Source organism: Python bivittatus, unplaced genomic scaffold, assembly GCF_059951505.1.
Source record: "Python bivittatus isolate LINGU-HERP-01145 unplaced genomic scaffold, Pbiv_v1 ctg000730_np1212, whole genome shotgun sequence".
Taxonomy (NCBI): Eukaryota; Metazoa; Chordata; class Lepidosauria; order Squamata; family Pythonidae; genus Python; species Python bivittatus.
This window is the reverse complement of record NW_028277109.1, coordinates 723,001-736,874: the sequence shown is the minus strand read 5'-3', so window position 1 is coordinate 736,874 and position 13,874 is coordinate 723,001. Positions and strand designations below refer to the sequence as shown.

Below are 13,874 nucleotides of genomic sequence, written 5' to 3'. Positions count from 1 at the left end.
CAACCCCAGGATTCTATGCCTCAACCCCGTCCCACATTAGAGTGCTTGGTGACTGTTTTTCCTGCCACAAGGTCACATTTGTGGTAGTGGGAAAATAAAGCCTGAGGAATCCACCAATCGCTTTCCTTAACTTGTCCCACACTAAAGCAGCACAGACAATATCCCTTCCCAACTTCATGACTACAAAAGAGTGGGGATGGGCAATGGGAGTAGCAAATTTCATGCTCCTTCAGAGAATGGTGGGAAGCACTTTAATGTGGCCATGAGGAAAAGTTCTCAGACAGGCTTGAACAGTTACTGGTTCTGGGGGTTGGACTCCAGGGTCCAGAAGATATACCTGACTTGCAGAGGATCCCACTTCCTCTTAAGGGTCAGCTGCAGTGATGACGTTGGGCAGCCAGTTGACGTCAGAAGCACCTGGGAAGTTTTAGCAGCTTTGACTGATAAATCAGGTATCACAAGGTCTGCAGCTATTTGAATCTCAAGTGGAGAAAGTCCTTTGAAAGTGACACAGGTATGCTTGCTGCACTTCTTGGGGCCTCCTTAAAGAAGCTGTTCCTACTTCTTTACTTCCACAGTAACCAAGTAGTCTCAGGAAAATCCATGTTTGAGTTAAGAAGGCATCAAGGAGATGGGGACTGGGGGGGCACTTGTGCACAGGTACTAATGAAGGGAACCTCTGAGCCAAGGGTTAGGGATGAGGTGAGGGAGGGATCCCAAAGGGGCCCAATTCTCACCTCGGAAATGTTGTATGGCATGCAGAGAAGAACAGGAGCATCGATGCTCACATTCCATAGACTGTTCTGTGTCTGTCTCATCTGTCCCTCTCTCCTCAGAGAGAAATGCTACTGGCCTGGGAGAAAGCTGGGCCAGTTGGGTTAGCTGACAATTGGCCTACAAAAAATGTGCCCTCTAAGTTACTGCTCCAAATCATATATAAACACCCCCCCACCCATGGCTATAACAGCCAGATTCATCTAGTGGTAAAGGTGCTGGACTAGTGGAGAAATCTAAGTTCTAGACTTGCCTTGGGCATGAAGCCAGCTGGCTGACTTTGGGCCAGTTCCTCTCTCTCAGTCATAGAAAGAAGGGAATGGCAAACCACTTCCAAAAGTGTTGCCAGGAAAACTGCAGAGACTTGTCCAGGCAGTCACTGGGAGTCAAGACTGGCCTGAACATGCAAAAAGAGCACACAACCCCCCCCTCCATTGTTTTACTCATTTTAAAAGAGGTATTAGGAGACTTATCAGTGACCCTCAAATCATGTTTAGAGCTCCAAGTGAGTCTGGTAACAGGGGAATGTTCATTGAACACTGCCCACCCATTTCTACTTCTTAAGAGGGGTGGCACTAAGAGCAGCATGGTCCGACCCATTCAACGTTCTCTTTTTGATTCATGATGTGAATTTGGAACCATACTGGAAGTAACTCTTTGGAGAACCACATCTGTGGCAGAAAAATCAAAATATTTTGCCTGCTGCCTGTCCATCTTAGTTCCTAAGCAACCATGCTCAAGGCCAGCCCCTTGGAGAACTTGCACTGGGGGTTTCCTCTGGAAAGGAGAAGAGATGCAAGCCGAGAACTGGTGTGATGTCATATTGGCTGGGTGCTGATTGGAGGAAGCTGAGAAGTATATGGTTTGTGATGTCATTAGGAATCTCATAAGCCCAAGGTGGAACTGAGCACTTCTTGAGACATGTAGGATGAAGCAGCTACCTCTTCATATTTTGATCCTTTCCATATTATGGTTCACACATGCACAAGAAGACAGATGCGGGTAAGTCACCTCAAAATCAGGGGGAGAAAGAACTGCGGGTGCGCAAAACAATGGCTGATCCCTGTTCCTCAGCAGACTTACCTTTTCTGACCGTGCCTGCTTGGATGCCTCCAGCCCCATCAACTGCAGCACCTGGGGCCACAGAGGAAAACCTCGGGGACTTCAGACCTCCTTCACATCAGACGCCCAAGTTGCTAGTGCAAGGGGGGTGGCAGAAGCCCTCCCAGGCTTTAGCTCACTTCCTGCAGGTCCCCTTCTTTTGCTCCCACTTCTTGGAATCTAACCAGGGCTAGGCTGGCCATAAGGTAGAGGAGCTATGGCAGTCTCTGAGCAGTTTCCCCCTCAGCTGTTTCTTTCAGATGGATGAACGCCATACAACCTGTCTTGATCCCTTGTGATGGAGAACTCTGCCCTGTTATTGGTATTTATGTATTTGTTGGATTTATTTTGTAGATAGATTTATATCTCAACCTTCCTCCATAGAAAACTGTGATGATGCTGAACTGATGACAAGTGTGATGACATTTCATTCATTCATTCATTCATTCATTCATTCATTCATTCATTCATTCAGCTGCCCATCTCACAAATGTGACTCTTGGTGGGTGTACAATAATCATACAACTGCTGCAATTATGTTCTTATGTGAGGAAGCCTGGAGTGAGTATGTAAGTTGCGGCATTTGCATGATTACATCATCATTTGCCCTCTCTGCAGACACTCATGGATGGCATGGCTAACATTTTGCCTTCCTGTATTTCCTGGAAGAACAATTCCGTGAAATGGGGACTAGGAGGCATTAACTGAATCAAAGTCAGACAGGGCACTTCCATGGCTGAAAAGGGGCTTTAACCCTGGTGTCTTGGGCTGGCCCTGGATCATCTCTCCATGCTCTTCTGGCTGGCTGGTTTTATTCTTACCTCCGTTGCCCTCAACCTGGAAGGTCTCAGCATTCCTGCACTACCTCCTACTGGGATTAAGAGAAGAACATGAGAGGGTGGCTGTGAAAGAAGAACAAAAAACAAAACAAAACAGAAGAGCCAATCTCAGCAGAGACCCAAAGTCAGAAGAGGCAAACAGACAGCGCTACAAGACGTGACGCTGCTGGCCATGTCAAGCAACACCATGATGGTCCAGTCCAGCTCAGTCAACTGACAGTGGAGACCAGCCCATCAAGAAAGAGGAGGAGTGGGTGGTGGGTAGGACTGGGACCAGGAGAGTCAAAGTTAAGTGAGTGGTGAAGTTAGCATAGGGGCTCAAAATAGAAGCCAGGTAGTCAGAACATATAGGAGTTAGAACAGAGATACAGAAAGAAAATAGAATGGACCAAAGAAGATTTAAATTACACTTAGAAAAAGTTGACACAGAATAGAGACTCTAACTGTAAACTAGAAAGTGATAAGTCATCTTCCGTAATGAAGAAACATTCTCTGGTGGGACCGATTTGTGTGCATCCTGCCCGAGGGCTGTACCATCCTGAACCCAAGAGAAGGACTGCTCCTTGCCTCTTTCCTATATATACATATGCTGCTGTAGCGCCCGCCCTATGGAACATCTTGCCGCCTGAGGTGCGGTGTGCCCCCTCCCTCATGGTCTTCAGGAAAGAGATCAAATCCTGGCTCTGCCAGAAGGCCTGGGGGCCAGAGGGGGACCCGCACCTATGGAGATGGCTGGTGGGGTGAGGGGTTGTCCCCCCCCCCAGCATCTTACAGGTTTTTTAGGGCCAATTATAGGAGGGTTTTATGCCATTTTTATATATGTTTTTAACTATTTATAGATTATGTCTATGTCTGGAGAGTCCTTTGTTTTTTATTATTATTGTGAGCCGCCCAGAGTCACCCATTGGGGGAGATGGGCAGCATACAAATTTGAAAAATAAATAAATAAATAAATAAATAAATATATACATATACATATATGTAATTTTATTAAGGATTTTAATTACAATAGTAAAATCTAATGCGAAAGAAAGAAAGAAAGAAAGAAAGAAAGAGAAAGAAAGAAAGAAAGAAAGAAAGAAAGAAAGAAAGAAAGAGTGAAAGGTGCAAAGGAGAAGAAAAAATGTAGAAAACAGGAAGAAAAAAAGTAAGAAAAGTAAGAATATAGTAAAGAAAGAGAAAAGAAATATATAAAGAAGTGACTTCCAACCTTCATCATAACAAGTATAAACAATTTGTGTAACTCTTCACCCCCTCTTAGTTCACAACCGATGATCTCTTCATCCCATATCCCCACTCTTAAGTACAGACAAATCCATAAAGCATCCATGCTTTGTCTATTGTCAGCAGAAAGTCCATTAAGGGTTACCAGAAATAACAACATATCATATTTTAACCTTGATCGAATAAACCAACTTTATATTCTGTCCTTTTACTTCTAACAGTCTTAATCTTTAGTCCCTCCAAATAATGTCCTAGAATATGATTTCTTTTCATTTCTTCTCTGTCCCTTCTCACAAGATTTTTCAAAGCTTTAACAAGCCTCTTTTGTAAATCCAATATAAAAAATATTATCCAGGTCACTCTCTTGATTTATTACTCGTATTTCCTTTCTGATTTTTGAAACATCCACTGGGTTATTTTGTATGTCCAGTGAGACATCCTCTTCCATGTCATTCTCATAACATGTCATTTGTAGATCCACTTTTGATGCCATCTCTATCTTGTCAAATAAAACTTGCCATTTTTTCCATAGCATCTTTGGAATACAGTCTATCCATAGAAGCAAACATTGCTATTGACATTGTTGATACTAACTTCTGATTCCATTTTTCAAAAGTATCCTTCAGTATTTTCAATATTATAATATTTTGCACCATTTTATACATCCCAGGTAATTAGCTATTAATCAGGCTTGCATATTTTTCTCCTTTAACTAAAATCTTTAGTTCCCTCTAGTGTCCAATTTTTAAAATTGCTTATCATTATTTTGTCTTGCAAAAGTCCAAACAAATCTATTTCCCATTGGAAGGATTTTTTATAATTAATACAAAATCTTATTCCAAATTTATTTGGACCCTTAATCCATGTATAACTTTCTAAGAACAAAGTCTTATTTAGCTTTTTGCTGTTTATTTCAATTTTTTAAAATTCTTAAGTTTATGATTAAAATTTTCTTTTGTTAAAGATTGAAGGAAAACTCACCCAGCATTTTCAGACTTGTTGATCCAGAGGTCTGTAATAGTGTAATAGTAGTTAGCAAGAAATTTCTGAACGTGATTAGAAAAGGAAGTTTGCAAACTTTAACTTTCCTTTAAAAGGCATTGACTGCAGTTGTGAACAAGATGGCTGTCATCTCCCAGAGCTCTAAATCTGCCGGAGACTGCTGTCTTGCAGTCTCCTTGCAAGGAGCAACTGTCTGGAGCACTTGTGGGTGATCTCAAGTCCTCTCCTTGTCTGGAGAGGTTTGGAAGAGCCAGTCTTTGTTCTTTGCCAGCTCTTTGTTCTTCACCATGGTTGTCAGCTTGACTTTTCGCAGAGCGGTCTCCAGTCCACCATTTCTTCCAGAAGTCTCTCCTTGGCTCTTTCCAAGGATGGACCAACTCAGCTGTCCCAAAATAGCCTGCCAGAACTTCCTTCTCCAGAAAGAGTTCAGCAGGAATCTCACCTGGCTGGGTTTAATCTGTGCCTCGTTTTGAAAAGCAATGCTTTTTTTTATCACCCCACATGATGAACATTGTTAAACTGATTACAAATCTCAATAATATGCTAAGTTTGGCTAGTAACATCCTGGCTTAGTATGTTGTGATAACCCCCCAAGACTTAATTCGGTAAGCTGCTTCAACATGTTTTATGACTGTGTTTTGATTTTTGGTGCATTCTTGCCTTCCAGCTGCAGGTTTCTCCTTTCAGGGTTTAGTATTTGCAAGGTAACTGAAACGATGTTTCAAACTGTTCAGTTCCAATTTTGCTACCTGTGGAAATGTCTCTGTGGGATGGCAGGCATTGCTGAAGCCTCCTTCCTCTGCCCCCTTGTCAACGGTGCCTCCCTTGCATCAGGGGGGTCTGCAATGGGTCCTTGGTCTCCTGATTGTAGTTACCTTGGTTTTTCTGACCCCCTTCCCATAGGCACTCCCGCCCTGCATCACCTGACCGATGCTTCTGTCTTTTGCAGTGGGGTCTGTGGGCGACGTCCTTTGGCCTCCAGTCACAGTAGCAACCTGCGGATTGTGGGCGGCATCGATGCACTCCCAGGAACGTGGCCTTGGATTGTCAGCATCCAGATACCCACCCACGCTGGCTACGAGCACACCTGTGGGGGGTCCCTCATCAGCTCTCGCTGGGTCCTCACAGCAGCCCACTGCTTCTTAAATAAAAGGTGAGGGGAAGGAAGGGCATCCTGTGGAGACTGGCTGAGTTGGGGCGTCCCAGGGGTGGGGCTGGCTGAATTGCATCTGCAGATGGAGATACAGTGTTCCTGCTATAGTTTACCAGCCATGTGAGTGAGCCAGCAAGTCCAGTTTGAAAGAATACCAAGAGTCTTACTCCATTGTTACTGCATCTCATCCTATTCCTCCCCCTGTCTCCCCCCCCAAGCAATATAGGACAATCAAGTCGGTTTGACTGAAAGGGCTATTGTCACGGCTGCTAGGAGAATATATCTGAAATTCTCCGAATGCTTAAAGACACACATATGGCATATATATGACTTGCTATGTTGTGTGATTATGTTAAAATGAGCTTGCAAAACCTGAGCTTTTGCAAACCCCTCCTCCCCTGCAAAAAAGATTGAGTGATACTTTTGCTGAGAATAACCAAAACGGTACCTCAAAATATGCAAAGTTTTCAGTTCGTCATAACTCTTCTTCCTTGAATGTTGTAAAAAGTGAGAGGGGGGGAAGGGGGGGGGGAAGAATAGGCCAGATGTTTCAGCCATGAGGTCTTCTTCTCAAAATTGCTGTCAAGATAAAGATTGTAGACCAAATCTGTTAGTTGAAGGTGTCACTGAAAGTTTGCAAAGTTGATGCCATTTTTACTGGTCCCATTAAAAGTGCTACCTAACCATGGTATTTACACTTTTTTCCACAGCCAAAAAATTTATGATCGCTTTTTATATGCCCTTAAAAAAAACCCTTTTTCCCTTTGTGAGCTGATCAAAAATGGTGCCACTAAATACAAGCTTTTGATGTAAAGTTTTGGAGTAATCTAGGAGCAGAACAAGCAGAAGTAAACTTTAAAAGCTTAATGTTTTCAAACTAATTTCCCTTTCCTTAGGGCTTTTGGTCAAGGGAGAAGAGCTGAAGGGCCAAGAGGCTTCACGGCTCCATGGACCAAGTCCATGGCTGATATTCAGGAGGTCCTAGGTCAGATCCTTTAGCATCTTCAGATGCTACCACATAGCAGGCAATAAAATTCTACCTGAGATTCTACAGCACCCTCCCCATCCAGATGTCCTTCACATGTCTTGGGACTGCCAATGCAGAAGAAGGCAAATAATCAAGGTGCTTGAACACCCCTATGGAAAAAAGCTAGAATGTTTGGGACTCTTGAGCTGGGGAAAAGGAGATTGACACATGACTGAGATGTACAAAATCATGCATGGCACTAGAACCAGGGGTCATCCAGGGAAGCTGATTGGCAAGAGACTGAAAACAGACAAAAGGGCCTCCTTACACAGGATGGAGGACAGGTCTATTGAGGACTATCAGTCCTAAAGACTCCAAGTTACATCTGAGTTGGAGCAGCTCCTTCTCAATGCCAGTTTCAGGACAGCAACAATGGAAGAGGAGAGTATATCTACTTCCTACTTGCAAGCACCCCAGAGATGCCTGAACTGGCCACTAAGAGAAACAAAAGGCTGAACTAGGATAGTCCTTGACCTGAGCCAGCAGGATTATTGTTACGTTCTTATTTGCTACACCTGGAGAGGTGCCGTGTTAGGGAAGTCTGGCCTGGGGAGCTCTTATGAGTCATTCATCCTTAGCTAGCCAAACCGGTAGCCCAGATTCGTAGAAGTCCATTTCTCAGAGACATCGTGGGCCCCAGCTGTGGAAAGAACCATCTGATTTGACAGCACCAAGCATAATTTGCTTATTTCCTGCATTTCTATCAATAATTAATTGATTAATATTAAATAGAATGTTCTATTCTATTTCTAGCCCTTTGAGCATTTCCCAGCTGTGGAAGAGGAAGTTTCAAGTCCTCCTCACTCACTGGTGGATGGGTGGATGGGGCTCAGTGAGGTTCAGCAGCCAGCCAGGTAGCCAGCTTCAGAGGCCCTAGCTGGTGGTGAGCTTCCCTGCCCTTTCTTGCCTCTATGGGTATGGCTTCCCCTTCTTTCTTCCCTCCCAACTCTTGCCAACGGGCCCGGAATACTTTGACATGCCTTGATCCTCTTGCTCCGTTCAAGGTGTGTGGCTGCAGAATTTATGACTACTGAGCAGAAAAGGATTGCTTTCAACATGAGCTACACTGTAGACATAATCTTTAACTGGTGTGGGTTCACCTGTCAGGGTCTCCTCCAAAGAATCACTGGTACCAATGGTGCTAAGGATTCCCTGAAAGAATTTGTCATGTGGTGTAGGTAATACACATGACATCCAAACAGGGCTGAAACTGGGCATTTTCCGTCTTCCTTCCTTATTTGTGCGTTCAGACCCAAGACTGCTGCCAGGACCAGCATGCTCACCTCTCAAAGGAAAACTATAGCAACTTTTCCCAATCTGGTGCCATGCGGAGGTGTTGAAATCCAGGATGTTGAAGGCACCCAGTTGCCCATGGAGTAGTCAATGGGACTGTAGGATTGAATCTACCTACAGGCAGACAGATTGATGGACCGAGCACCTGCCGCTACTGTACAGAAGCCCAAGACACGTGCAGATTCAGCTGCTCCTTCTGATCCCAGCTCCCTTTCGTAAAGTTAATGAACCGTCTCTATTCCCCTGACAGCCTTTCTTGGTTTCAGCTTAATCACACCTTTTTTGCAGTTTTCCATACATAGTGGCTACAGCTTCCCTTCTTCTTCTCTACTCCAGATTTCTAGACAACTGGAAACTGGTGCTTGGTGCTGCTCAGCTTTCTCGGCCTGGCCCAGATGTCCAGGAGCGCACCATCAAGAACCTGGTGGAGCACCAGCAGTACAAGCGCAGCACCCACTTCAACGATGTGGCCTTGATGGAGCTGAGCCAGCCAATCAACTGCAGCGACTACATCCAACCTGCCTGCTTGCCGGATATGGATGTGGAAGTTTCATCACTGACTCAGTGCTATGTCAGTGGCTGGGGAGTGACAGATGTCTCAAGTGAGAGCTCCAGCATGTCTAGAAAGAAGGGGTGTCCAGTGAGAACACAAAGAGAGAAGCTGCCTTATTCCATGTTGGAACCTCCTGATCCTTCCAGCCCTGGGCTGAGACGTTGGAGAGCTGCTCAGCAGAACAGCTCCTCAACGTCTTAGCCAGGAGGCCCTCTTTCTCTCTGAGATCTTCAGATCCGGGATTCTTCCCTGCCTTGCAAAATACAGTCTTCTTTTCCTAGATCAGAACCCAGCTTGACAGCAGCAGGTGGCAAATCCCTCAGCCCCTTGGGAGAAGTATGTGGGCCTGTTCCAATCAAGACCATCCTCTAAATGGGAATGGGGAAGCAATGTTTGTTTTCCAGAGGTCAGCGAAAAGTGAGGGAGCAATAGGGGAGGGTGCACCTTATAAGTCTAAAGGACAATAGTCCAAGTGGGAAGGAAAAACGTAGAATACCAGTTAGAAGGCCTTTGTTGTAAGAACCTAATGATTTAGCCACCCAAATCCTAGAATATATGAAGCAAGAATAGAGCCAGTGCAGACAGATTTCCTGTGGTCATTGAGTCCACCATCTTACATCAAGGCTAGTGAGAACTTGAGTGAGGCGATGTCAGTTCAGATGAACCAACCCCAAGCAAGACGTAAACTAAATCTTTTTGCTTACAGAGCCAACGGTGACCTCGGACATCCTGCAGGAGGCCAAAGTAAACCTCATCCCCACAACCACGTGTAACAGCACGGCTTGGTACAACAAGAAAATCCATTATAACAATCTCTGTGCTGGGCATGAACAAGGAGGCATTGACACTTGCCAGGTTTGTAGGCAAAGAGCTAACGCCCTCCACACCAGAAGAAGCACGGGGCAGGGTGGTCATTTTGGAAGCGGATTAAACGAGAGGATCAGCAGCCATCTCAAAAGGAGAAGACCTCCTCCTGTTTAGTCCATGGGCAACTTCAGCCTCAGAAAGAAGGTCTAGAGCAGTGTTTCTCAACCTTGGCAACTCTAAGATGTGTGGACTTCAACTCCCAGAATTCCCCCTGCTCTAGAGGTAGCTGGGGTTGTTTGGGTCCTCCCCCTCCTCTTCCAAAAAAAGGGGGGGTCTTCTGCAAGGCAGCACTAAAGTGCACGCACAACGCACATAAAAAAGAGGCAGAGCTTGGCTCATCTCGCCATGGCTGCCATCTTGACATATCCTGCAGATACTCCTGCCCCACCCCTAAACTTAGTTTGGGACAACTTCCTGCGAAGTGACTGTTTGTTATGGCTTGTGGTGGTGGAAGTGGGGGGAAAAAACTTCATGACAAGGGTTAAGAAAAGGCAGGGAGGAGGCTGCTTGTCAGTGGGCTTGGGTGTGGAGGACAGTGCCACGTGTTGATGTCCTGAATAAACAAGGGGGACGTCTTTGTGCCAAGGCAAACAGGACATGTGGATGAGTCTGGCATTCCCCATAGCTAAATCTCTAGTTACGTTTTCTCTGCTTTTCTTCATCTTTTCCCAGACTTCTTTAAGATGGCCCCAACCTCCAGGTGACCTTCCTCCTTCCCTAACAGGTGTCTCTGCCTCACCAGGTATGGAGGCAGCTCTTGACTCTCCTCAGCTTGGCCACAGCCATGCCTTGACACATGAAGAAGAGTCAATTCACCCCTTTAGTTCTACATCATCCACAGACCGCTCCAGTGCTCCTGTAGTTGATGTTCCTCCCCTTCTTCTTCCTGCAGGGTGACAGCGGTGGTCCTCTCATGTGCCGGGAGCAAAGGTCCGAGCGTTTCTGGGTTGTGGGTGTCACCAGCTGGGGGAGTGGCTGTGCCAGGGCCACCAAGCCAGGCATTTATTCCTCTACACAACATTTCCTTGACTGGATCAAAGATGTAACCAAGGAGAACTTTTTCAAGGCTCCCCACCCACCCAGAATAAAACCACAGCTAAGCCCCACAGCAAAGCCAAATTATCAGCTGTGGCAGCAAACCACCACCTTGAGCAAAATCCAACAGTTTGACAACTGGGTTCAACCCTGGCCGAAGCCAACCGTGCCTCCTGCAAAGCTACCTTGGCAGCGGCCGGCTTCTGCAAATCAAGTCCAACAGCTTGAGAACTGGGTTCATGCTCAGGCCAGGCCTACTACACGCCCCACAATACCATTCATGGTTCCTTGGCCTCAGCCAACAGAGCCACTGCCGCCACCTCCACCGCCACCGCCACCACCACCACCGCCGCCACCACCACCACCTCCTCCACCTCCACCGCCACCGCCACCGCCACCGCCACCACCACCTCCACCTCCAGTTCAGACTCCGTCCCCATGGGGCTCACAGAATGTGCATAAATGGAACCAAGGCTGGGCTCCAATTTACAAGCTTCCCCCCAGAACAAGGCCCCCTTCACTGGCTTGGCCAGGATATGGTGCGCAGCAACCCCAGACATGGAGCAGTGTGGCTGTGACCAGGACAAGACCTCAACCTCCCTATTATGGTGGACATCAGTTCCCAAACTGGAACAGGCCTCCCCTTCGCACAACAACGCTTTTGTTATGGCATGTCCCGAGATGGTCTCGTCCAACGGCACCCATGAGTTACGTCTGGCACTCGAGGTGGACCAGGTCCCCCAAGTAGCCACAACCGCCCCACCCCATAATCAGCCAGTTATTTTCTGCCTTGCCCTGCCCGTCCATCAAGCAAAATCCAAGGGCGTACAGTTTGGGGCTCGGTCCCCTCCCTTTGTCCCACTCCAGATCCCACACTGGGTTGCCCAAGAGCAGATAGTTACCCTTTAACAGACTGATGCGCACAGGCAGAGGTGAGACACAAAAGAGGCTGACGGCATGCAGCAGAAAACCACCAAGGGCTGCACGTGTGGATGTGACGCTCAGTTCCGAGGCCAACGCCTTGGTGCTTTGGGGGACCCGCTGGTCATGCCTGCCTGGACAAGGGGCCACCCTGGAACATGCACATAGCTGGGTTCATGCCTACCGACTATTTCAGAGACAAGACCCTGGAGGCTGCATGGCCCCTGGGCCCATTCTTCTTTTGAGCAACGTTTCTAATTGTATGCTAGCAATAAAGTGATGCTCCTTCTGAATGCTTGCACTGCTTATTCCGCTGCGTGATGCCCTTCATTTATTACATCCTTTAAAATGTTGGCTTCCTATCTTTCCAAGCTAAAATGGAAACTTAGTAGCCAATAAATGGTGGCTTGTTCAAATTTCAGCATAGAAGAGATAAAGCCAAGCAGCAGTTAGAGCCCCAGAGTGGGTGAAATGGGTGAAATCCTGCTTTTGGCATATTATTATCATGGCCAGGAGTGCCAGAGGAGAACTTTCCACATGCCTCTGCCCTTCACACCTTGGATGAAAGCCTCTCTCTAGCTGACTGATCAAGCCCATGTGTGAGATGAAATGGTTCTTTCTTGCAGAAGTCCAGTCTAGAGAGAATAAAGTTAACATCTGTGACTGTGGCAGCTTCTGTATTGTCAGACGTGCTGCGGTTGGCACTCCTGCCCAAGCTGAGTCATTTTATGTTAAAAGCAGCAGGAGGTGCAAAGCATGGAATTTGCCATTGATAATGTTGAAGGCATCAATAACAAGAAGAAGAAGAAGTGCCGGAAAGCACGTCTTGCTTCTGCACAAAGTTGTTCTGCTAAAACAGCTTTCTAGGTCTCTAATGTTCTTTTTTCAAAAATATAATTTAGGAATTTTAAATACAGTAATAAAAACTAATGCAAACTAAACTTAGAGAAAGAGAAGAAAATGGAAAGAAAATCTGTCAAAACCTGCAAGATGACCCAAGTCATCTGTCAGAGCTTCCCTAATGCAGAGTTCTGTGGAATTTGGAAACACCCTTGGGGCCATCTGGTTGCTCCTAATCATTGTCACTGGGCGAAGGGTTTGGATTTCTATTCTCAGACCATCACAGCTAAAATGGCTTTTAGCGTATCTCAGACTTGCTCCTGGACACCAAGCCCAATCCATAATGAATCGCGTCTGAAGATGTTTGTCACCATTCCCCAATCAGGTGCCCCTTGATCTGTCACATTACAAGTGGCAGGCTGAGGAAGGCTCAGGGATCCACTGAATCTTCTCCAGAGCACAACTATTTATGGCACCCAGATTGATCAAGACTGGCAGAAGCACACCTTCCTTTCTTAGGCAATGTGTGGGAATATAGTCAAGATAGCTCTCCGTCTGGTCTCATTGCATTGCTTTAAAGGGTTGTGGGTGTGGAGTAGAGATGTGATGACCACCTTTGCAGTCACAGTTTTAAAGCTCCTAGCTAAACACTGAGGGAACGCTCATTTTTTGTGTGTGAACAAAACAGACCTTTTCATATTCTACAGTGCAGATATCTGCTCACTTCACCCGGCTACTTTTCTGCTGTCGGACAACTTTCATTCGGAGGCTGATGAAACTCAAATTTACCGATGCAGACTCTGATTCATGAAATGGATAGACCTGGGTTCTCTTTTCCAAACCCGGTTTATTTGGGAAACCCAAGGATCGGGCACGTTGGGGCGAAGGAAGTGCTCGCTTGCCCTCTTCCTGTGCCGTCCCGCTTCCCTTCCTCATACCTACACTCCCCACGGAGCAGAGGCAAGGGTGGCGCGGTGGACTTGGTGGGCTGCCTGCTTCAGGAAGAAGAAAAGGAACGTCTTTCCTGGACAAAGAAGAACGGGGCGTAGCTGGACGCCTGAGACCTGGGCTTGCAGAGCTGTCTCCGCTTTCTCTCCTAACCTTCCTGGTGGCTCCCCCTCTTACTGCTTGCCCCGTGCCCACTTCTCTCCCTTCCCCCAGGTTGGGCAATGATGTCGAGCCGGGTTGCTGAGGAGAGAGAACCAGGGTGTCTGGGTTTTGTGATGTCATGGGTTCCAGGAAGAC

General features: G+C 46.5%; 1 protein-coding gene across 1 annotated transcript; it reads left to right on the top strand.

The window, feature by feature from the left end:
• The first annotated feature begins 1,754 nt into the window (after window positions 1–1,754).
• Window positions 1,755–13,802, top strand: LOC107326529 (acrosin-like). The gene is made up of 6 exons (XM_088129067.1): window positions 1,755–1,776; window positions 5,844–6,093; window positions 8,750–9,021; window positions 9,673–9,821; window positions 10,726–10,875; window positions 13,791–13,802. The coding sequence occupies exons 1-6, from the start codon at window positions 1,755–1,757 to the stop codon at window positions 13,800–13,802; spliced, it is 855 nt and encodes a 284-aa protein (XP_087985193.1).
• The last annotated feature ends 72 nt before the right edge of the window (window positions 13,803–13,874 follow it).